Source organism: Danio rerio, chromosome 4 (assembly GCF_052040795.2).
Source record: "Danio rerio strain M-AB ecotype USA chromosome 4, GRCz13ab, whole genome shotgun sequence".
Taxonomy (NCBI): Eukaryota; Metazoa; Chordata; class Actinopteri; order Cypriniformes; family Danionidae; genus Danio; species Danio rerio.
The window spans coordinates 10322702-10348231 of NC_141024.2; the positions used below are offsets into that span (position 1 = coordinate 10322702).

Sequence of the window (25530 nt, forward strand, 5' to 3'; positions counted from 1 at the left end):
AAAGTAGTACATTAGGAAGTTTACCAGGACTGGGGTGTTGGGATGGTCTTTCTCAACTGTGGTAGCTGACGACAGCAACTTGTTTCTGAGAAAGTCTCTGCAGTTCTTCCCTGATGGCCTTGATGAGAGAGGCGGAGGAGTGAGGTGGTGGAGAGTGCTCTTCTGGGGCGATGTAACCCGCGTTTGAGGCTTCCAGGTGGGACTGGGGGGGTGCAGAATCCTGCAGGGACGTCCTGGGCATCTGGAATACTGGTGAAGAAGAGTATTCTGGGAATGTCATTATCTGAGGAACAGGAGGAGAGAGAGAAAGAGAAATAATGTAAATATTCTGTAAAACAATGTAAAAAAAATTTATATATACAAAAAAATATGAACATATTCACTGTTTAAATATATAAATAAAATATAAATTTTACTTGCATTTAATTTTTTTTAAAAAAAAAGTTAACAAAGTTTTTAATATGGACTAAATGTATTTTTAATGTAGATTTTAATATTTTAAAGAAATCACATTTAAATATATTCAGTAAGAAATAATGGTTAAAATACAACAATTCAAGATTTAAAAAATTACATACAGATTCCACCTAAATAAATATATAATATAGATAAAAATATATTATAATAAAAATGGTAAAATAAAATAGTACACAAACACAAGCTTAAATATGTATAAATGATAAAATAATACAAACAATATATATTTTAATTTAAAAGTATTAATCAAATCAAATAGGTGTTAAAGAGTTAACATCTTATCTATTACTATTTTTACAAATGTGTCAAAAGAATTAGTTTGCATTACCTTGATTTAAAAAATTGTAACAAATTTAAACCAATTAATTAATTGCCTGTTCATTTACATTATTGCATTTCTAATTATACGACTGCAATGCTTTGGCTATACAATATGTATAGTCACAATATTTGGCTATACAGATATGTAATTTCATAATATATATAATTTAAGATCTACCATTAAATATACCATTCTGGAAACTCAATACAAAAATTAATACAAAATTGCATGCTTGATTTACAGCCTCTCGGTTGGATCCTGGTCGAGAGATCTCCTCATCTGAGCGGTACTGAGCCCAGCTTGATCCTGAGGGTCCAGAAACACTACGGCCAACTCCAGGATACAATCCAATCCGACTCGACAAGCCCACTTGTGTCAACTGATGCAACTGCGCACCTACACACACAGCTCACTATGAGGGACTTTATTTTATAATAAAACAAAAATCACACTAATGCCTATTAAAATGAGTAGATTTTAACAAAAAATAGTGCATATTTTATATATATTTTATATAAGACATATTGCATATATATATTTCTGTGTGGAGTTTGCATGTTCTCCTCATGTTCGTGTTGGTTTCCCCTGAGTGCTCTAGTTTCCCCCACAGTCCAAAGACTGCGGTATAGGTGAATTGAATAAACTAAATTGGCTGTAGTGTGTGCATGCGAATGCAAGAGTGTATGGGTGTTTCCAAGTGCTGGGTTGCAACTGGAAGGGCATCCGCTGCCTAAAACATGAGGTAGAATAGTTGGTGGCTCATTGTGCTGTAGCAACCCCTGATAAATAAGGGACCAAGCCAAAGGAAAATGAATGAATGAATGAATATTGCGTATATTTAAAAATAAAACATATTGTTACCTGTGCTGCCCCCTACTGGTCGTGGTCGAGAGGACGAGGGCATCTCGTCTCCATATTGTCCCCTGCTGGAATACCCAGGATCTGACTGCATCTCTGCAGACACCAGATACCCAGAGACCTGTGTCTGCCTGTTAAATCATACAAACAATACACTGTGTAAATATATGTCAGTAAATACTCGCTCGATAATTAAATACTGCAAGGCTAAATGTGATGTAGCAGCATGTTTGCTTTTCTCTAACCCTGTTATTTGCTCTGATAATTATGTTTAACAAGGATTATCGTCCTCCTTTAAAATGTACACTTTTTTCAACTTCCTCTTATCTTTTCATGTTAAGTCGCGATCACACTGCAGTTTTCGCCCCAAAGAGTTCCATTCATATGGATGTGAATGTGGCAGAGAAGGAAACGTAAGCTTGTGTGACAGGTTTTGCATGTCGCAGCGTTGCAAAGTTCAAGCTTGGTAAAGTCTGACCTGCGAAATCGCATCATGTGATTGCGTGAGACCAAATAGAGGGTCAAAATATGACCTCTCGCTTGCTTTTATAAATGTTTAATCATCTTGTTTAATCCAGTCCCTTTTCACAACACCATACGATAGTTTTAAATGCTTAAATTCATTTAAATTCTTAAGCCAGTTTAGTCCATTCCATAAAAAAACCCTCCCAGAATCCTGCTCACCTCTGCAGTAAACCCTGGACCGATGTGGGAGACATTCCTAGCTCTGCATACCTCTACAGAACACACACAGAGAGAGAAAACAAAATGAAAACATGATATTTCACATTCAAATTCAAGCGCTCTAAAAGCTACAGTCACTCACAGCGGAGAAAGGACTGTGTGCAGGAGCTGCTGGGTAAGAAGAGGAGCCCCATTGGCGTGCAGGGCGTGGAGACGGGCTGGAAGGTTGACCGGGGCTGATTCCTCCAACACCAGTGTCCGCCGTAACGCCAGTAAACGTTAGAGGAGCAGGACTTCCTTGAGAAGAGGGCGAGACCAGAGCAAAAGCATCGTCCAATAAGGAGTGCATCTGCTGCCGGGCTTCTTCAATGGTTGGCTGAGGGGGGACGTAAGCGGGCGGTGAAGGGGCGGGGCCAGACGGAGGCGATCCAGGGTCTAAAAACACCTCATCAGTAGGAGAAGGACTTCCAGCATCTGGGAGCTGATCTGCGTCAGACTACAGGAAGAGAATTAATGAGTTTATTAAAAGCAGGATAACGCAACACTATTGCTATTTAAAGTGTATTTAGTGTGCTTTAAACAGGTGAGTGGGCTTGACAAACCACTTGTGGAAACACTCTCCTCTCTATATGCACTGGACACTTAAACTCCATTTTACAAGGACTAATAACTTACAACTCAAACTAAAAATATAAATTAAAATCCCGCTTGGAGTGGGGTAAGTCAAACCAGAGGAGTTTCAATGGTGCCGTGACCCCATTGGAAGTGAGATTTAGGTTTAACTAGTTAGAGTTTTGTGGGAAAACCTGACTCCCGTGGCCACAAAAGGTGCACTGAAATTATAGGCTGATGTCTTTGGCATTTTTTTAGCATGCCAATGCCCAAAATACCAGTTCAAATCTCTCAATGGAGCACAATAAGTATATTCTGAGATGTTAAATTGGTGCCGTGACCCGGATTAGATTGAGGTTTAGGGGGTAGAAATGCTAGTTTGAATACGGAGGAGACTGAATCATTGAGATATTCAAATCTTTGTGGTGAGGTGAGAACATTCGGTGTATTTGCAATAATACAGTGATGCGGATAGGAGGAAATATCATTCTTAACAAAAAACCTACAAAGACACTTAAAGAATAAGATTATTAAGATTATTAACTATAACAACACTTACTCTACACATTACTATAACAAAAATGATTTTAGGATCCACACTAATGCACAATAACATTATAGTGCAGTACTGTGTGCAACTTAAATGCTAAAATGTTTATGTCCTACCACATAGGCTACGTTGTTGACCCCAGGGTACTTCCTGTAGGTGGCGTCTCGATCAGAAATGAGGCGATCTTTGTCTCTCGGACTTCCGCTTCCACTTAAATTCTGCTGCCTCTGCCTGTGTCTGGGTGAGCGTCTTCCTCTGGAACTGTAATTTACAAACAAATTACATTCCCTGTTCTTGACAGAAAACTGTAGGCAAGTTGCAGTACAAGCGAAATGTGTTTTTCTGACCTCTTGCGTGGCTCTCCGCACGACGAGTGTGTGTGCTCGTCAGGATGCAAGATCTTGTGTATCTGCTCCTGAGCTTGTTGATACACTCGCTGCTGCTCGGAGTTGTCGCCGAACGCTGCCATGATGTCCTCCATGGAGGGGAACTCGTAGTGGCCCTTTCGTTTGGCACGCAGGCGGATCTTATTGCGATGGTGTTCGATCTCAGATTTATGCCTCAAGGCCACTTGGATCTGCATCATATACATAAAAACCATATGAATACTTTCTTTGAAGATAAACATTATAACATTATTCGTCATTGAATATTAAAGAGATAGTTCATCCAAAGTCTTTTATTCTGCGATAATTTATTCACCCTTCCCTTCACTCAGAACAAAAAACACATATAAATGTTTAAAACCCCACGAGAGCAAGTAAATGATGTGGTAATTTAAAAAACTATCTCTTTAAAAAGGCACATCCCGGAAGGTAAACATGAATGTTTGCTAACCTCACTGTTGACCTTTGCTCCGTCAGTAATCTTGTCTGTCAGATTGGGACTCAGGGGTTGGTTATGTGGATGTGAGGGTGGGCTCGGCATGGGCTGCATGGCGATAAGCTGTATCTTATTGGACACCCTGCGTGTTCCATCGGACGAGCCTCGAGACACACGGTCCACATGCTCGAATATGGACGATGAGGACAACTGCTCATCCACACCGCTTCCAGGCTGAGCACCTGAACATCAAGGACAGTAGTTTAGCACACTGTAAAAAGCAATTAGTTGACTTTATTTAAAAGAAAAGTAAACTCAGTGCCTTATAATTATTATGTAAACAAACTATGTGCATAATTCTTATAGTTAGGTCAGTGGGTTTACTGACTTTATTTAAAATAAAATCAACTTGTTGCTTTTAAGGCAATGGGTTTACTCACTTTTTATGCACTGTTTTACAGTGCATTTATAACTAACAATATGCAAATGCAATACATGTACATTGGCAAAGAAACTTACCAAGTTTATTTTTAGCTGATGAACCGAGAAAAGAAGGAGAAGAGAAAGTATTAAAAATCAAAAATCAGTTTCATTACTTTTTACAATACAAATCCCAGCATTTTTTGTGTTCAATATGTACCATGCTTGCTCTTTCGATGTTGGGGTTTGCTGTCACTGGGTGTCACAGCAGGTCTGGTGCTCTCCTCTGCTGATTCTCTACCACTAGATGCTTCACTTCCTAAAGAATCACCATCAGATGGAGACAACCTGACAAAAAAACAATATCTGCAAGTTAAAAACTGAAAGAAAAGCTGTTAAATAATCTGTATATCTCTTTCCATATCCACTCCATGGTGTTTTGTCGTTAATTTGGTTTATCCTGCAAGTTTTTTCTTTCCCCTGTTATTTATTTATTTATTTTTAATTTTTAAATTTATTTATTTCCCATCATTACTGCTATGTTATGACATGCATGACTCCAGACTATGTAATTATGTATTAGACCCAAATTACTGTGTTAATCTGCCTTGGGATGTTCAGGTTTTGGGTGTGGGGCTCAGATTAAAACAAAAATAGAAAGAAGGAAACAAAAAAAAAAAAACTCATACAAACCAATGTTATTATTGTTACTAAAGCTAAAAGCTGAAACAAAAGTAAATATGGGATGTAAAGTTCACAACTGTATTCTTCTAAGCACTGGGTTTTGATCATTTGTCAGCAAGTATAATAGTAAAAGTTATAAAAGCATTCAATATAAATGTCTATAATAAACACCAAGCCTAAACAACAATTTTAATAGCAAATTTGAGCTTACTGGTGCACAGAAAATGCTTGAAGCAGATTTAATTACATAAGCGTTATTGCATTATGTAAGTCAGTTTGAAATCTAAGCTAGAGCTCATTTTAAAATGATTTAAAATGTGACTTGTGTATTCAAGATAATATAAAAATATATATATTCTGAATACTGCATTGCCAACTGTCAAAATACATTAATAAAATGTATTAAAATTAAGCACTAAAACTAATAAATACTCATTTCTAATAAGTGATTTCTTTGATCTTAGCCATGATGAGAGTACATATTATTTTACTAGATATTTTAAGATGCTAGTATTCAGCTTAAAGTGCAAGTTAGAGGCCTAACTAGGTTAATCAGGCAAGTCATTGTATAAAGATGGTTTGTTCTGTAGACAATCAAAAAATATTATTTAAAGGGGCAAATAATATTGGCCTTAAAATGGTTTTAAAAAGAAAAAACTGCTTAAAACAAATAAAACTTTCTCCAGAAGAAAAAGTCTTATTGGAAATACTGTGAAAAAATCCTTGCGCTGTTAAACATTATTTGGAAAATATTTTTAAAAGAAATTCACAGGAGGGCGAATGTGTGCAAAGATAAGTTAAATAAAAAGTAAGACATAAAAATTATATGAAACTTCAAAATGAATAATAATAATATTAAAAAAACATATTAAATTACATAAATTAAACTAAAATAAAACAAGAAAATACACTAAAATACATTGAATATTGAAAATATTAATCAGAGTATTAAAAAAAAAAAAGAGTAAAAAAAAACATTGCTAGTCATGAACTAGAATCTGTATTACATTTTCGTATTTATCTAGCAAGAAAATGTATTCGTTTGATGTGGTCCGCTCCTAACATTCCAATATGTGGCTGAACCATTTTATTACCCTTACAAAAACTGACTTGCATCAGAAATCTGATGATTTCTAGCATATCTGGAATTCTCTATGGGACAACATCCTATGATGTAGACTACTTTTTGTTTATTTTACCCTTTAAAAAAGACTTGAATTACAAGCTGATGGACAATTGTTTAACAGATGGCTGTATTATTGTATATGATGACATGAGACAGCTATACCATCTTTAAATAATTGTTAAAAAAATACACTGCTAAACACATGGCACATGATTACAGCCAGTCCCTTACCGGCCTCTCCTTCGTGCTGCACGTGATGCTTTCGTAGACGAGCTCTTCGATTTAGGCGTGTTCAATTCACCGCCCTCTGAGGGTGTGGCCTCTTTGACAGACGGCGGTAACGGGGCGGGTTCCTGAATTACCATGATGTCATCCTTACTATGCTGCCCCAGATGCAGCTTAGCAAAATCAAAGCCTTTAACGCTGGGAGGCTGCAACTGAAACAACAAACAAGCATGAACAGATGATAAATATGGCGCAGCACATTAAACCGACTCTTCCCAAAGTAGCCCATTTTCAGTAAAAGCCCTTGACACGGATGAGTACAGGCACGCACCTCCTTCACAAGTGGTGTCTGTGAGTGGGTAAAACATTCATACACACACTCATTGACCCAGACCTTCTGTCTCTGCTGGATGGTGCTCATGGCGTCTGGCTGAAACTCCAGCTTCTCCGAGCGGCACAGTTTCCAGTAGAGGATGATGATGATGAGGACCACCACCAGCACTGGGACCACCACTCCTACGATCAGCCACACGTTACTGGGCTGAGTCTCAGACGGCGGCAGGGCCAGTTTTTCCACCGCTGAAACAGAGTGAAATGTAAGACAGCTGGCAAGATTAGAAGATCATTTAGGTCATTTAAAATGGCTTGTTTTCCTTTTCCCACAAGGATTTAATGAAGATGTTCAGGTTTTGTGGGCTGAATTAAATAAACTATTAAATGTTGACTCACGTGTGGCTAGAACTCCGTGTACGCGGTATCCCAGTACGATGGCGGCTCTCTGCAGGTTCAGTCTGTTCAGCATTGCCGCTGTGGCCTGGGCTGGCAGTCTCTCTCCCGAACCCTCTTCCACAAAATACACCAGCTCCAGCGGATAGTCAGGCCCATCCAGTCGAGACGCTCGCACAATCTGAGGTACATTCATGTTTAGCTGATGTTTGGGAAAGATAAACAAAAATGTGTGTTTGTTTGTACCTGTACGCTATTGTTGCCAACACTAGTAGATCTTCTCCATCGTCGATTGTTAATTCCGATCCCAAGTCCTTCTCCAACCAGCAATGCTAATCGTCGCTCCATTTTGGCCTGAAAGGTCCGCTCGTTCACACGCTGATCCAACACACCCAGTAAAACTAGAGCAAATGCATATGAGAAGCTTCAGAAATATGAAAAATAAAATACTGGGGAAACAAATCTAAACTTAAGTCTTTTAGTATAATATACAGTTGAATTATTAGAAATCCTGTATATTTTTTCCCCAATTTTTGTTTGGGAAACAGAGAGCAGATTTTTTTAAACACATTTCTAAACATAATAGTTTTAATAACTAATTTCTAATAACTGATTTCTTTTATCTTTGCCATGATGACAGTAACTAATATTTTACAAGATATTTTTCAAGACACTAGTATTCAGCTTAAAGTGACATTTAAAGGCTTAACTAGGTTAATAAGGTTAACTGGGCAGGTTAAGTATTTAGGCAAGTCATAGTATAACAGCTTTTTGTTCTGTAGATAATTGAAAATAAAACTATTGCTAAAGGGGGGCTACTAATATTGACCTTAAAATGGTTTATAAAAAATTAAAAACTGCTTTTATTCTAGCCGAAATAAAACGAATAAGACTTTCTCCAGAAGAAAAAATATTATAGGAAATACTGTGAAAAATTCATTGCTCTGTTAAACACTATTTGGAAAATATTTCAAGAAGAAAATATTTCACAGGATGGCTAATCATTTTACTCTTCAACTGTAAACTTGCAAGTGTTGAATTAATTGTTCTAATAATGAGAAAGATTTGATCCTATTATTGAGTTTAATATAAGTAAATCTACAACCGATGTTAATAAAATACATTAAAAATTAAAATAATTAAATAAATATTATCATCTCATATTAGAACTCACTTAAAGATAAGTTGCTTCTTTAATAGGTATTAATATTAATGACTATGTTTCTCTTGTGATACTAATTCTAATGCATAACAGAGACTTGCATAACGTGCTTTGGATAAAATAGACAGTGGTAAGTCATGAATAAATTATTAAATGATTGAAGGATCAATATATAATATGATATATTATCCTGCCTGTCACTCAAATCGGCTGCACTTAAATGCATTTTGGATTTTTTTTTTGTTTGTTAAATACTTCTTTCCAATCCCAGGTGAACTTTTTTGAAGATAATGTGGAGTTTACTTGATTCAAAATTGTGAAGAGATTCTTTTTTTTCAAATAACACTTTTTCTTTTCTTATTAAAGATTTTTCTCATTAATATTATTTCTTTCTAACCAAATTATTCCGGATAAGCAATGGTGGGAGCTACTTTATAGTTATTTTTAAATCCTATTAAATCCATAATAATAGAAATAGCCCTGTATACAGACAAAGTGATCCAGCAAAAACATTGCACCGCTAAAATATTATTATATACACAAGTAAAAGTTCTTCTAAAAGGTTTCAATTTTAATCTTTACTCAAAAAGTCCTCATTAAAATATCGAAGATCTTGGAATTAATTTGTCTAGAATTTCTAACACATCCACATACCTGTTTTCACCCAGGATGCACGTAACAAGTGGGACACATTGAGTTCAGGATAATGAAAAGCTGGAAGACAAACATGCCATAAAATCAGACATGAATAATAGTCTATCAAAAATTGAGCTTGTGTGTGTGTGTGTGTGTGTATATACACTATGTGACTCACGTTCAGCGATCTGTAGGGTAGGAAAACCAAGGTAGAAGCTGAACTCCACAGCACTAAGCTGCCTCATGTGGCCGCTCACATCCGATCCAGTTAGAAAACCACGAGAATCACGCACAGCAAACGTGATGTCCACTGGAGCCTTCTGCGGACGCTGACCCTTGGGAAGGCTACTAGTTATGTTCACAATCTAAGAAACAAAAAAAAGTCAATACACGTGTAAGAAATAAACAGAATTAAGGAGTCTTATTACTTTATATGAGACTTATTATTTAGACTATATTTATTTGACACTTTGATTGACATTCTCCCTTTGTTCATGTCATCAGTGAGGGAAAGCCTTGTCCATTAGTAACGATTAGTGAGTCATTAGCATAGACAGCCCTGAGTGAGAAGCAGCCGTCCGCCATCTAAAGTTTTTACCTGCTGAAGCTAATGTCACCGACTAAGAGGTATTAAAAAATGGAGTTTTAGGATGCACAAATGAACTCTGTGGTCTCCATAGACTGCCTTGCTCTGAGACACTTTTGACATTTTCAGATTTTCACAGAGATAACATTAGTCCTGTTTTGAATCTGCTGCTAAGCTGATGCATAGGAGTTTGTAGCTTCGCCCTCTTTTAAAAAGAGCACAGTCTTATTTGAATTTAAAGACACAGTCACTGAAACTGCACTATTGGGATTAAAAAAGTAAAAGGGTAGTTTCAAAGAGTTATAAAAAACATATTTGTTGGGTTTTTGAGCTTAAAACTTCACATGCACACTCAAGATACATCACAGACTTATTTTACGTCTTGTAAAAAGGGGTGTAATAGGTCCCCTTTAAATGTGAAAAAGAAAAGTGATGTGTAAATGCTGCAAATATTGTTTTAATAAAAAGAGTTCATACATGGACTGTGAAATTCCCATTTTCTTGTGAGCGTTTGCGCACTTCCGCATATGCCATGAGGAGCCCCTTTTCCACTCGCTCGCTAAAGCTACACAGACGCACATCCACATGACCTGGCACAAACTGCAGCACTGCATGACAAACAAAAAAAATACAGTCTTTCTTAAAATAAAAACACAACATGTAACACATTATATTATTGTAAATACTTAAATATATTAAAGTTTGTTGCTATCTCTGTTTGATTAACTCCTTATTTGTGGAATGATCATCTTTATGTTGGTAATGCAATGTGTTACTGGAGATAAATCATTAAAATAATAATAATTAATCATATTAAATTTATCATACACTGAAAAAAATTATCTATTGGATTTACTTAAATTTTTTGAAGGTAAGTGGGTGCAAACAATTTCTATGGGCTGAATTAAAACAAATTAAGTTAAGCATTACTAAATTTAAATTGTTGGTTTAAATTAAGCCCAAATAAATAGTTCTAATCTAATCTAATCTAATCTAATCTAATGCATAGCAACTAATGTTATTTATTTATTTTTTATTTTTTATTTTATTGCTCAGAATGTTTCAAATAAATCAGTTCACCAGTTTTATTAATTATATGGAGTGTTTGTGTCTCTCTCACCTGTGTGGACCTGATGCTTGTAATCAGGCACTGCATATATAGTTGTAACAGAGAGAATGGTAGAAGACGATGTGCTGTGCATTGGTTGGCGGAGAGCATTGATGACTGACACAGCAGTGTAGACCAGTGGACCAGAAAAAGCCCGAAAGATAAAATTGGGTGGATATTTGTGGACCTGGATGGACGAATTGATATATTAGATATCACTGATCACAAAGATAAAATGCTGCTGTGTGATCTCCAACACTCACCTTTAGCTCCACTGAACGGTTAAACTCTCGTCGAAGAATCTCAAGAACATGATTTTTAGCAAACTCCACTGATGATCCACTTGGCATACCTGTTGTAAAGTAATAAATAGATAATAAATAGCCTATAAATTAAAAGCATTTATACACATTCTAAAGCAGAATTTATCCGTAAGTGATCATGATGACATGCTACAGATTGCATTTAGCAGTGTTAAAAATATTTATTTAAATATGAAGATGTAAATGAAAGTTTAATGTGATGTTTGATGTGATCAAAAAGGCTAAATAAATAATAATACCTAATGAATTTCTTTAAAATATAATTTAAGGAATTACATAAAGATTACATTCAACTGTAATTAAATTGCAAGTTAAATTAAAGGTTAAACGTAAACTATTAGAGTTTTTAAAAATTACCTAAATGCATAAAAAGGACAATGTTGTGTGATAAATATATATATATGAGCAATATCACACTCGTAGCAGTGCGATATGGCTGTATATCGGCAATGGTGGGAGGCGTGTGTTGGCAAAAGGCCGCAGGCCGAGTGCCTTAGTGCTCCCACCAGTGCCGATATACAGCCATATCGCACTGCTACGAGTGTGATATTGCGTTTATACAACAGTTTGACGGCAAAATTGTGTATTTAAAAACAAAATCAAACATGGAGAGTCTCAAAAACCCTTTTGTTTGAGGAACTACTTTCTTCCACCGTGGATTCAAATCATAAACTAACAGTTAAACAGCTGAGCAAGCCTCTTTTAAACTTTAGATCTGTAGTGTCTGCTTTTAGCTGGTTCTATGTGGGCAGAGTAATACACAAAGGGTAAAGAGGCTGTACGGGTGCTGATATTACTTATAAATATCACAGCTATCAGCCAATCAGATTCAAGAACCAGACGTAACTGTTGTGTGTGTATATATATATATATATATATATATATATATATATATATATATATATATATATATATATATATATTATTTTTTTTTAAATGTGAAGATTAGTTTAATGTGATAATCTATAAATAAATGTCAGTATTTCATTAATTGCTTTAAAATATAATCGAACGAATCACATAAAGATTACATCTAACAGGGTTAAATGAAGTGTTAATTCTTCGTGTTTTTAAAGATTAATTAAATACAAAAAAGGACAATGATGTGTGATAAATAACATATAAGGCATGTAAATAATATTTAAAATAAATTATCAAATTAACCCTCAGTTAAGTCAAGAACTAGTAACATTTTTGACAACTTTACTGACATTGATAACAATATAATGATTTTATAATAGTTTAATAGTTAAAAGTCCTTCATAAAAATCCAAAGTTTTGTAATAACCCCCAATAACATTCCTCATTGGTTTTTCCCAATAAATATTTTATTCAGTGCCCTATAAAGGGTTGATAAATTATAAAAAATCAATAAATGAAAACTAAAATAAGTTGCTTTAAATTCCTTGATAATTTACTTATTTTTTACTTCAATTTTAGTGACAATACTTAACATAATACATTTTTTAAATGTAAAAAATTCCAATATCTTTTTAAGATCCTCCTGATAGCATGCAAAAAACCATAAGGAGAAATTGGCTTAAAGATACCACTTTGAACTGTAAACAGTGGTTTGATATTATTGAAGAAATCCTGACATTGGAGGAACTTACATACATACTGAAAATGAAAACAAGTGCGTTCAGAAAGAACTGGGAAAAGTGGTTGATATACAAAGAAAATAAAGAGTCGCGCTTTATTTTGATGGTCCGTTTGTTGAATTTACATTTACATTGTATCTGCATGCCAACTAATTCTCATTAGATTATAAGTAGACTGTTGGGGTTAGGGTTAGTGCAAGTTGACATGTACATGCAAAGTTTCTTATAGTCAGTTAAATGTCTGTTGAAGGAGCAGTATCAGCAGATATTAAGCAGTCTACTAATGGACCATCAAAATAAAGTGTTAAAGACATCCCCAACTAAGTAAACTATTATTGTCATAGAAATGGTAACCTCATCTGTTTGGCTTTGTTGTTATACATGTCAACTTTATTTACTTGTTATTTTAAATGTTTTATTTCTCTTGCATAATGGTATGCACTAAGATGAATATATGAAGAGTTCAGATGCAAAAACCTCTAAAAGCCATCTGATATTTTCTGCTAAAATTACCATTTTTCTCCAACTCCTGTGTGTAGGCTCAGTAATTTTACATTTCCAGTGACAAATAAGTTATTTGCATTGCCTTTAAAGTAAAATAACTTAACAAAAACATAGGAGGCTGAAAAAAATGGTCATTTTAAGAGAATATTTCAGATGGCATTTAGAGGTTTTTGCATCTGAACTCTTCATTTATATACTGTATGTACATGATATGAAGTTATATATAAATCTATTATAGCACAGTATATAATTTTAATATGACATGCATATGTACAATATCTAAACTGCTTTATTGTTGTGATTTTTTCTTTATTTTTTAATGAATTGTTAAAATTGTGACTATGAGACTAAATAAATATAAAAGTTTTATTAAAAATATCCTGTTTTCTTACCCACTCGGACAAGGTACATTTCTGATTTGCTGATGTTGCAGACATTCTGTCGTGGTGCGATGGGCTGATGAATTTTGGGAATTGTAGGCGGTGCACTTTTAGTGGAGAGGCTTGTGGGATTTGTAGTAGTGGTGGTTGTTGTTGTTGTTGTTGTAGTTCTAGAGATGGTTTTGACTGTGGTCGTACGGGGTTTTGTAGCAGGGGGCTTCAGCGTGACGGCTTGTATTACTGGACCCTCAGAGATGCTGGCTGGAGGGGGCGCTGTTGGCACTGATGGTTTGGTTTTGCCCATATGAGATGTAGGTATGGAAGGAACACCCTTCTCCGGAGCTTTTGGAGGTCGCTGGGTCTCAGTGCTCAATGGGACAAGAGGTTTTGTAGGTTTCTCAGATGGAATTGGTTGATGAGTTATCCCATCAACCTGATCCGGGACTTTTCCCAAAGTTCCAGTAGGACTGTCGGTGGGTCCCAAAGTGTGCGTGGGAGTAATATGAGGATGCGTTTTATTCCTCGCAATACTAGCGTTCTCTTTGGCTTGTAACGTGTTGTAGTATTCCAAACTGTTCATGTCGGGAAGCAGCATTTCGGTTGGCTCAATAGGAAACAACTCCGCCCAATCGAAATCCAGATCATCGTCTCTATCAGAATCAGGAGCCAATGGGAGGCGGGGATCAGTAGGATGGGCGGTCCTTAAATGAGTCCCATATTTTACGGTAGCGCTGGGCTGGAGGTGTCTGGATGAAAGAGGAAGAATGGGACGGGAAGGGAAAGCTGTGTTGTAGCTAACCGTGGCATCTTCGTCAAAATCATATGGATCGTATCCATGCGTCGGTAATGTGGTGACCAGTGAAAACTCCTCTCCTTCAGATCCCATGAATGTAAGAGTTTCCAGGTAGTCTCCAGAACCCCAGTCCATCTCCGCCGAGTGGATTGGATATAAGTCTTCGGGTGGCACTAGGGTGGGTGGGGCTGGGGTAGGGAGTCTGTCGTCCCGCAGAGGTGGCATCTGGCTGGGCGTGAGTAGATCTGGTGGACGTAACAGCAAGTGGATGCCTTGGGCCCCATCGCCTAGGTTACCCGAGCCTTCAGATCCAAGGGACGGGGTGGGATCTATGCTGGAGGCACTGTCATGGTGACCTGGGGATGGTGAGGGGTGTTTGGTACCTGGAGGCGTGTGTGCTGGACGCCTGGTCCTTTCAGAGCGATGAGCAGATGAGGATGATGAAGATAAGGCAGGAGGTGAGCGTGTTCTTGCCGGAAGTTGATTGATGCTCCTTCTGGACACGTTGGAAGGTAGCTCCGCTAAAGAAAGAGGAGGATAGGAAAGTTTTGAGCTTGCCGCAGGATGGCACACAACCAAACCACAAGAAATTCAATATTTGCAAACAGCAGAAGGACAGACTGTAAATACACCTCATCCAAACTGTTCAGAGCAAACAATGCAGGAAAAGCCCAGAATTTACCTTAGGCTCTTATTTTTAAACAACACCACTCGCTGGATGAGAATTAAATCAGAAAGAGCTTTATTGGCAGGTATGTTTACACATACTAAGATGTTGTTTTTATGAGTGCATGGAAATGACAGTGACAGTAAAGACCCAAATAATAAAGGTAATAACAATTTTTTTTAAAGAATATACATTTTGACAAATGTATGTACAGTATGTTCTTATAAACAATATTGTATGTATACAGTAGCTATATAATGTGCTAATTAAATGTTAAATTTGTGTGTAAATAAAAAGGTGTATGTGTGTATGAATGGTGTTTGTTCCTCTTACAAATTAAGCCTTGTTTACACCTGTTACCTAGATTTGTTTTGGTCAATCGGACTACAAGTAGTAGATACTTTCTAGCACTTTCCTCATTTTTTTTTACGGCAGGGTCTGTACTATAGGCAGGTGTATTTATGCACTGTTTTTGATCTTATGCTGATCTCATGATGTGAATTAAACTTAAACAATGTACATTTGAACATGAAAGGAAGTTACAATTTATTAAAAATTGTTAAAATAATACAGAGCTGCAGCTTTCATTTCTGATATGATATTTGTAAATCTATGCCATGTGGGTTTGTTTTAGAATCAGGACTAAACATTGTGCTCTTTATATTTGTTCACCCTTAAAGCAAACTTAAATGGATGGTTTCTAAATTTCTGTCGTTATTTATTCAACTTTGAATTGTTCCAAACCTGTTTGAGATATTTTCTTCTTCTGTTGAACAAAGAAGATATTTTGAAGAATGTTGTAAACCAGTAAACATTGAGTTGTATTATCAAATACGCTGACGACACAGTTTTGTTATCCTTGTTAACAAATACAGATTGTAATGACAGCGATAATCATTATGCGTTTTTTAAGTGCTGCAAAGAAGCTGAACTACAACTGAATATCACAAAAAAAGAAAGAGATGGGGATTGATTTTAGAGAAAATGTCTTAGAAGTGAAACCATTTTAACGGAAAACAAGTTGAAAAGGTACAGGAATATAAGTATATTGGTACAATATTTGCTATCACATTAAAGTTCCAGCAAAACTCAGAAGCTGTTGCTAAGAAAGTGCATCAGAGAGAGTATGTTCTTAGAAAACGGAACTCTTTATGTGTAGAAAAACGTATACTGAGAACTTTATATAACACCTGTATCGAGAGTTTATTAAGCTTTTCCTTTTTATGCTGGTTCTCCTCACTTTCCGTTAAAGACAAAAATCGCCTTGAAAACTTAGTCAAGACTTGCTTCAAGATTATCGGTTTACCTCTGAAGAGTCTAGCAGAGTTACACGAACAGCAAATATTAAGGAAAACTCAAAGTGTTATAGGGGACAACTCCCATCCTCTGAAGCCTTTTTTTGTTCTGTTGCCCTATGAAAGAAGGTTAAGAAGCATCAGATGCTCTTCTAACAGATATAAATTCACCTTTGTTCCTCAGGCAATAAGGCTTTAAAACATTACATTTAAGCAGGTTTTAAAAAAATAAATAAATTAATATATATTTCTTTCCTATGTCTTTTTTTGTACTATTTATGAAGTCATTATGAAGCATTCTGGATTTTTAATATTGTTTATAAGTGATCTGTCTCTTTATGTGTTTGTTGTATCATAAAATGCTACTACCCTAATCTAATTGGCTCTGGTGGGATTAATAAAGTTGTTAAACTTAAACTAATTGAGTTATGTTGTATTTGTTTTTTCTTTACTTTGGATGTTACTGGTTTCCAACACTCCTCAAAATATTTCTTTTACAGTTGTTGTTTTGTGTTCAACAGAAGAAAAGAAATCCTAAATTAGGTTGGAATAAGTCAAATCTGAGTAAATGATGACAGAATTTTCATTTTTGGTCGAACTATCTCTAAGCTTTCACCTGGCAAAGTTGAATCCTTTCTTACTAGCATAAATGCATGTAACAATTCATAAAACTTCGTAAAACATATTAATAATTAATAGCATACTAGTATAAAAGTAACAACTGCAATAAAGATCAGGAGCAACCACATATTTAGCACTACAAGATGTTAGTTCAGCCATTTAAAAACCCACAATCTGAATATTGGCATTTACCGCCCTCTAGTGGATAATGTATATACAGTCTGCAATTCTATTTCTTGCACAAAACAATAATTTCCACTCTGAGACACAAATGGCACTGTTACTGTAAAACTATGATCCTATTATGGTTTAGCATGGAGTGAAACGTCAACCGCTAAACTAAAACTCATATCACAAGTCTTGCTGTCGCAGTAAATGTGACACTGTTGACTTTTAAAATGACTGTTTCTTCTCTCAGCCAGCCATAAGGTACCGAGCTGAGCTGTCCTTTTATTAATGTGACCGTGATTCATCGGCATTGTGGGCCACTGTGGGTAGAACAGAGTGTTTGTGGGTAATGAGGCTGATTGAACAGCACGGTGTGAGGGAGCAGGGGAGCACAGGAAAGCTGAGCGACATTAGTAGGCCACTGTGTCAAACTAGCTTAGGACACACAGAGGAAAAGAGAGTGTCAACATCGCATATACCGAAGCAAAGACGGACATTTAACTGAAATCAAAAGCAAACTGAAATCGAACAGCAGCTTCATATGCCATTGATGATGGTATCAGACAGTGCCAGACACAGACAACATGCCCTGTCATGTTTCCTCAGGCCAAATATCATGCTGTTCATCATGTAAGAAACGCTCAGTTGAAAAATAGCAATCCGTCTGTTTGGTGAGTCATAATATGACACAAAATAAATCATATTTCTGGAGTTTACTGCTTGTCATCGAAGAGCACATGTCAATAGCTAATTCTGCATCTGTTTTCTAAGAAGAAAAAGGGGTGATGAACAGCTTATTCAGCCCAGTTCACCTCAATCATCTGACACATTTAGACTCTTTTGAGTTTAATTGTTTAGATATGTTCGTTCTAAAGGCACAGGACATCAACATAACATTAGATTGATGTTGTACCTTAACATCGTGGGAATGTTGTATTTTGCTTGGAAATGAAAATCTGGTTGATGTCGGAACCCAATGTCAGGCCGACGTCAATATCCAATGTCCAGCCTAAAATCAACCAGGAATCTAATGATGTTACAGCTTGACGTTGTGTGGACGTTACCACTATGACTTAGGATATTGGTTGTCTTACCTGATGAATAAATTTCAATAGTTTATGTCTATATGATGTTGGTTTAAGATGTTGGCTATTGGAGTGTCAAAATAACGTTGTCCTTAAATGCTGGCTAGACCTTGAATTTCGGTTACCTCACGTCATGACTTATATGTCTAATATTAACGTCTTATGATGTTGTGTGCCTGTTTGGTCGTCACCTCGCATACAAAAGGAGCATACAACTATTTCTCTTTTTTTATAATGAGATATTTAAATCTTTGCTCAAATAGTCTCAATAAAACTATGCAATTTGGGGGTGCTTATTTAGTTAAGTAATTTATCAATATCTTATTTACCTCTAGATTTCTTCATAACCTTTGACCTAAAACAGTAAAATACCATTGTCATGATCACCAGCGATCTAACCACGAGGATGTTTCTCAATATGCGTTCTTCAGCGGTTCTTGTGTAACCTCATCACCAGCTGCCAAAATTCAGTTCCAATGCTCAAGACCGCAAGAACAGAGGACAAATGAAAGTTCCCGGATGTGTTCTTGATACGGAGGACGCACCGATGCAGGCTTGAGCACCGAGCCCACTCTAGAAGTCCCAGAAGTCATTGCGACTGGAGGTGGGAAGCACAGAATTTTATTTAGATTTAATATTAAAGTTCAGAGATATCACTTATTTACCTCAGGAGTTTCCCTAAATGAAACGGTAAATATAAACATTACCATGGACATCTTAATAAAGGAATAAACACATTGAGGGTGTTTGTTTGCTAAAAGTCGTATTAAAATCTGTTTTTGCAATGCATATTTATGTTTTTAAGCACGGTATATATTTTGAAAAGGGGAAAAACAGTAAGTCGTTGTATGAATGCTGTATTGTTTAAATAATTTTCCATTTAAAACCGGTAAAGGTCACATGACCATCAGGAAGAACGCAGCATCTCATTTCTCAGAGGTCGCATTCTCTGTTCTCGAGCTCTTCCGAGTACATTCTTCCGAGGACACCAGGCAAGACCGGTCTCTAGAAGAATGCAAGTCCATTCTCTGCGTTCTTGGAATTAAGAAACAGCCCTAGAGTTTGCTGGTAAACATTCGCTTTCACACAAACTACCAATCCGCCATATTATGGACTACAGATCCCAGTCATGCAATACACACACCGGTTCCTGATCCTGACTGATTGCAAACACACAGCTGATGCTGCTCAAGTACTGATTACACACACATATATACGACTCACCTAACAGATAATAAGACTTAGCAATGAGTGACTCAAAGTAAGCCGTATATATGTGTGTAATCAGTATTGCTTGATCAGTATGGTGTTTGGACCGTTATTGGTGCCTTCTCTTGTCGATTAGCACAGCACTTGTCTCACTTGCATAAACACAAACCATACTAAAACCTTTTTGCTATGCTGAAACATTTTATATACTAAAATTTGGGGCATACTAAAACAGGACATTTCAGTAATTGGTGGATATTGGTGGGGATATGTCCACTCCGTCCATGCCAATTCTACGCCCTTGCTATGCTCTATAAGGACACTACAGAAGAGCCTTTGTGTCAATACATTTGGCTCCATAAGGATCAATGTGGCGCACACTTTAAAAAAATCATTTCAAAAACTCAAACATCACACGAGTCTCAAATCTTGAACATCCTTCTGGATATGAAGCCGCTGATGTGTGTGTGTTGAAACACTGGGCTGAACCACTCAAGGGAACGACATGCGAAATAACTTCAGTAATTAACTTCAGACTCAGTTAACTGTCAGAGCATCCCAACGGAGAACACAACTTCACACGGGGGAAAGAGAAACCCTGTCTTACACACACACACACACACACACACACACAAGCCACAGTTTCGAGGTGCAGTCCTATGAATGGCGTGGTCAGGCGAGGTGTTTCCATGGTGATGCTGTGTGTTGCAAGTGTGTGTGTGTGTGTGTTGCAGGAGTATGTCACACACACCGTCCGCTTCATCAGTATGCTACAGACGCACGGCGAGAGCACACAGGCATTTCTCACACCGACAGAATGAGCTCACGCGCACACGTACACCGACTCCACTGACACAGATTCCCAAGCATCGAGGAGAAAACGCCATCTATGAATAGCAGCACATTATTACGGACCTAAGTCCACTTAGCTTTGATGTTGCTAAATCCAATCATCAATTGGCAACCATCAGATACCGCAGAGCCACAGAAAAAGAAAGACTGTGTGTGAGAAGGAGACTTCGCTCCTCAATGCAAGATCAATGGCTTTAATGGGGGGCTTGTTGCACCACAGGACACATTTCCATCACAGCTGTGGCTCGCCGGGGTGTGTGACTCCTAATGAACCCCTATCCTTTATGACAGCGAGTGTGTGTGTGTGTGTGTGTGTGTGTGTATGCAGTCGATGAAGCGGTGAGTGTTTGAAACTTGCATCTTATCTTTCAGAGAGTGTTGAGATGCTCTCATCCATCTGTCTGGGTTGTGTGTGTATGGTATAGTGATGTGTAACCAGTGTAAATGTTCACGGTAATCAGCCTGCTGTCAGACGAACACAACCACAGCAGATCTTCAGTTACTGAGCGAGTATCTTAAAAATAAAGGTGACAAAAGGAGGGTTTTCACTGTAATGGGATGCAAGATCCATTTTGGATTGCTCAAAGAATGATTTCCTCAAATCGAGCAACTATTAAAACAACATTTTTTACTTTTTGTAAATATTGTTTTGATAATCTGAAGTATTTTCCAGTGATACTACTTGCCTAAATGCATTGAGTTGCTGCCATGTGAGTGGCTGATTAGAAATTTAAATCAACGGGCAGTTGGACAGCCATACCTAATATTTTATAATGATATAAACATTACAATATATTGTAAAATCATACAATAGTTTTATTGTAGTAATATTTTATATTTTAACTTTTAATTTTTAAAAACAAATCATATACAGTTTTAACAATTTCAACTTAATAAAGTTACTTTATACTTTTCAAGTACATATCTGATGTAAGAAGTTTGGCTAACTAAAATACTGGAAACTCATGAACCTTTATCAACCTTTAATAGCATTTGTGCAATGAAAGTTTTCAATACCATGTAGACTTTTTTTTCTGTGAGACACCAACCATTCATATCTGAATCATCAGCATGCAATTTCAAGGAAATATCAGGCCAAGAACTGGCTCTGTGGGCAGATATGCTTTTCTTGTCCCACACACTTCTCTACACAATTCACTGTGAATCCCATTCATTCTGCAGTTCACACGTCATTCACACAAAGACAGAATCACTCGTACATCCGCCCACTGTTCCTCTGACGCTCAAATCATCAGTGATGAAAAAGACTCCAGGTTTATAATACTGACTCATAAGAAACAGAATAAAAAGTAAAGGAAGTGTCAAAAAGCAAAGGTAGCCCTCTAAAAGCAAGCATGGACCATTTGATGAAATACCTGCATTGTGTGTGCTGAGTGTCACCGTGAAGCCCACCAGCATCACAGCGGCGAGCAGAAACACACAACATCCGAGCAGATGCCGCGGGACCATCCTTGAACTCTCCATTTTCACTTGTTTCTTATTCAGGACAGGCCATCCGACCCTGATAAAATGTCCCCCGGATAGACACAGGTCTTCCTGCTCGGTATCCTTCCTTGTCTGGATGTTACTGCGGGAAACATAATATGTCAGAGAGTAAAGATGAAGCTCACATTGCATTTTTTAAAATCATATGGGAAGAATGAGGCTTCATTATCATCCTCATGGAATCAATCGATCAAACACACACCATGATCAACCAATAATGCACACACGCACACAAACAAATTGACAGTTTTATCTTTAAAAAAAACATGCAATCAGATGTATAGTTACTAAAACATATTAACAATCAATGCAAATTATATATTTTCTAATGATTTATGTAAATAAAAATGTATATTTGAGGGTTTTGTCCATCTATCCACACTTTAAGTTTACATATTTGTATATTATACAGAAATATTTGTCTTACAAGGTTAACACACAGTATTTTGACCATTAAAATCATGTTAATACAAATTATCATATAAAAAAAAGATGATTATGACAAATGACATGTCTCATTTTTATTCAACTATAAATTACATTTAATATTTTGTCCATTTAATATTTTAGTTTTAGCATTTTACATTGATTAGTTCCATTTATTGTCATGTTTTAAATGTTTTGTTTATTTTATACTCATAAGGTCAATTACAACAACAAATTAAAGAATCATCTATCTATCTATCTATCTATCTATCTATCTATCTATCTATCTATCTATCTATCTATCTATCTATCTATCTATCTAATTTATCTGTCTGTCTATCTGTCTGTCTATCTCGCATCCATCATCCCCAGCATGTTGATTTCATTTGTACTCAAAGCCTTGCAAACATACAATGCCACAAAGTCAGCTTACACAGTGTGGGAATGTAGGTTATAATAAAGAGAGATCGCGGGCACGCGCGGCCCAAGGCTCCCGTAAGGTTAATATCGCGCGCATCATGTCAGACAGGTATAAAGATAACGGGTATGATCTAAGGCAGATAAATAGCGGTACAGATGGAAAAGGGCGGGTGTAGGAACCAACCAAGCGCATGCACTGTGTCAATGAGAGAAAAAACAGCATCTGCGGATGCAAACACCAGCGAGCTCTTTCTAAATCCACAGATTATATGTCACATATTTAATTTATGCGTATATGCAAGTATACTAAAGGTGATTGGCGTTTTCTTTACCTGTCATGTTGAGATGCACACCTCGCGCGGATGCGGCTCGCGAGCGCGCGCCCCTTTTACACACCCGATATCATGATGACAGAACGGCCATAAATCCAGAATATCGATGTTATCACTCAAATCAGATTATACATATCATAAATTGACGCTGCCAGCTCCTGGTATGGACGGTATCCAGTTCGTGGGTTGTTTTCCGGTAATTGTGCAGAAGCGGTTATAACGGTCTTGCTTATCCCATGCACGGCCCATTTCCCAGGATCCGATCCCCTACAAACGCGCTGGACAAATCGCACCGCTTAAGTAAATATGTGAGCCGCTTCTAAACGATATCGTTGGCAGCGCATGTCCATTTCTCCAGCAGAAAACACTCCAGCGGGGAGAAATACGCCTTATCGATATCTGCGGCGCTCGGCGTGAAGACCCGCCCCTTGGATTTATTCATAAGAAACGTATAGAATACATGAGCAACTGTCATTGGCTGTCAACGGCATCTCGTAGCAACACACACACGCGCATATCATTTCAGTTTGTACTCTGGGCATATATTACTGTACATCATTTTGTAGTACTATTTCAGATTGTTTTAGTATTTCTAGCATGAGGTTCTTCCTTTTTTGGCTTAAATAACTGTCTAATATCTTAAAGGGATAGTTGACCCAAAAACAATGCAAGATGTGGGTGAATTTCTTTCTTCTGCAAAATGTTGTAGCAGATTGTTTTAAACAAAACCCTCATGCTTTATGATTTAAAAATGTAAGTCAATGGTCATTTTGAGAGTCCAAAAATCACATACAGGTGAAACAAAATGAATAACGGTGGCTTCTGGGTCCAATAAAAAACATAAATAAATAAATAACTGGATTAAATTGGTCCAGATTAGGAAATCCCATGTTTTGCTATGCAGGATTAACTAATCTATCTTACTTTTATGACAACAACACTAAGGTCAGCTAAATACCACCGGCCACGAACAGCCACTGTTTGTTTTAATGGTAAGACACAGAAACACTGCAATCAATAAACATTTTACTGTTTTTAGTTAGTTGTAACATACTGCGTTGATATTGTTTTGTTGTTCACCATATCTCATTAGATGTGACATCCATCATATAGGCTTCAGATATTAATTAATTTATATATCATCACATAAAAAACTAAACTTTTTTAATTTTATTTGGTTAAAAAAAATAACAACTGAATCCACCCTTTTGATGGGATCAGGATAATCCTGTTTTTTAGATCAGATAGATCGCATTCTGAGTTCAAAGTCAATAACCCAAAGGGCAGGTTTGATCTAAATCAAATGTAAGATTGGATTACGTGATCTGATCTTAATTCAAAATCCCTCTGTTTCTTTTGAAAAACCCATTTTCAACATTTTATCAAATCCAAGATCCAAAATCCCACGGGATTACTCTTGAAAAACGGGGCTCTGTGATACAATTTGTTTTGTTGAAGAAAAATTATTGTTCTGTGCAAAGAAACTGAACATTTTGCGTTACAAATATATTATTAAAAGCTGGTCTCCCCAAATGATCAAGACAAGGTTTCAGTCTCGATATGTAAAACTATAGTAAATATCAATATGACCCCCCCACCCCCATCCCCCACCTCCCGATATGATGATTGACTCAAAGTTGTGCAAACTAGAAGTTGCGGAGACTTTTATTCCAGTAGGTTGATAATTTTTCAATTTTAATGAAAGACTGAAAAGTGGGCCGTGCCTTCTTTTTGAGCATCATTCCCTTGTTGCAAAGCAATCGTCAGAAGCACGTGGTTTAGAATGGTGGTTTGTTTTTGAAGCCATTACATCTGATGTCAGAGAAGAGCCGCCACTCCAAACAAACCCTGCAGAAAAAAACTACTTAAAACTGCCTAGGCTGGTTGGCTGGTTTTAGCTGGTCAACCAGTTTCATTTTGGAGGGGTTTTGGCCATTTCCAACCTGGTCGTATAGCTGGCCAGGCTTGGAGCCCAGCCAAAACCAGCTATGCCCAACTTAAACCAGGCTGGTCAAGCTGGTTTTAGCTGGTCATTTCCCAGCTTGACCAGCTAAGACCAGGCTGGAAATGGCTAGAAACCTGGGCCAAAATCTGTCTATAACCAGGCTAAGCTGTTTTTTTCAGCAGGGAAGGGTCCAGTTTTGATTGAAGATTACCAAAACAAACATTTCAGTGGATTAGCTTGCACTAATTAATAGTTCACCTAAAGTATAACAATGTGCACTAGCAGAATAAAGGTAAATTTTGATTTCACACTGACTGTAAAATAATAATATGGGCTATGTACCATTTTCTCTGAGTTTAGAGACTCAGCAAAAGGATATAATGTTAGATAGATAATATGTGGTGG

At 36.9% G+C, this 25530-nt stretch overlaps 1 protein-coding gene across 3 annotated transcripts; it reads right to left on the minus strand.

The window, feature by feature from the left end:
* Positions 1-23551, minus strand: si:dkeyp-27e10.3. 3 transcript variants are annotated; one of them, XM_087248034.1, is made up of 22 exons: positions 23181-23551; positions 21873-22084; positions 13819-15120; positions 11262-11350; positions 11011-11185; positions 10368-10498; positions 9483-9669; positions 9323-9382; positions 7753-7907; positions 7510-7687; positions 7175-7359; positions 6787-6992; positions 4966-5093; positions 4845-4859; positions 4341-4567; positions 3851-4080; positions 3620-3764; positions 2484-2837; positions 2342-2394; positions 1661-1788; positions 1041-1195; positions 1-283 (listed from the first exon to the last, which is right to left on the minus strand). In XM_087248034.1, exons 2-22 carry the CDS (start codon positions 21979-21981, stop codon positions 53-55), a joined length of 4443 nt encoding a protein of 1480 aa, XP_087104160.1. In that variant the 5' UTR covers positions 21982-22084; positions 23181-23551; the 3' UTR covers positions 1-52. The 3 variants fall into 3 exon arrangements, with proteins under 3 accessions (XP_087104160.1, XP_087104158.1, XP_087104159.1); XM_087248032.1 differs by having other exon boundaries at positions 7112-7359; XM_087248033.1 differs by lacking the exon at positions 4845-4859 and having other exon boundaries at positions 7112-7359.
* Between the last annotated feature and the right edge of the window lie 1979 nt (positions 23552-25530).

Bases quoted from the DNA above. Each gene is read 5' to 3' on its own strand.
- si:dkeyp-27e10.3 (XM_087248032.1), bottom strand. From the start codon at position 21,981: ATGGAGAGTTCAAGGATGGTCCCGCGGCATCTGCTCGGATGTTGTGTG. The intron at 11,351-13,818 runs GTAAGAAAACAG...ACTTTACAACAG, and splicing joins AATGTACCTTGTCCGAGTGG to GTATGCCAAGTGGATCATCA. The intron at 4,081-4,340 runs GTTAGCAAACAT...TATATGATGCAG, and splicing joins GAGCAAAGGTCAACAGTGAG to ATCCAAGTGGCCTTGAGGCA.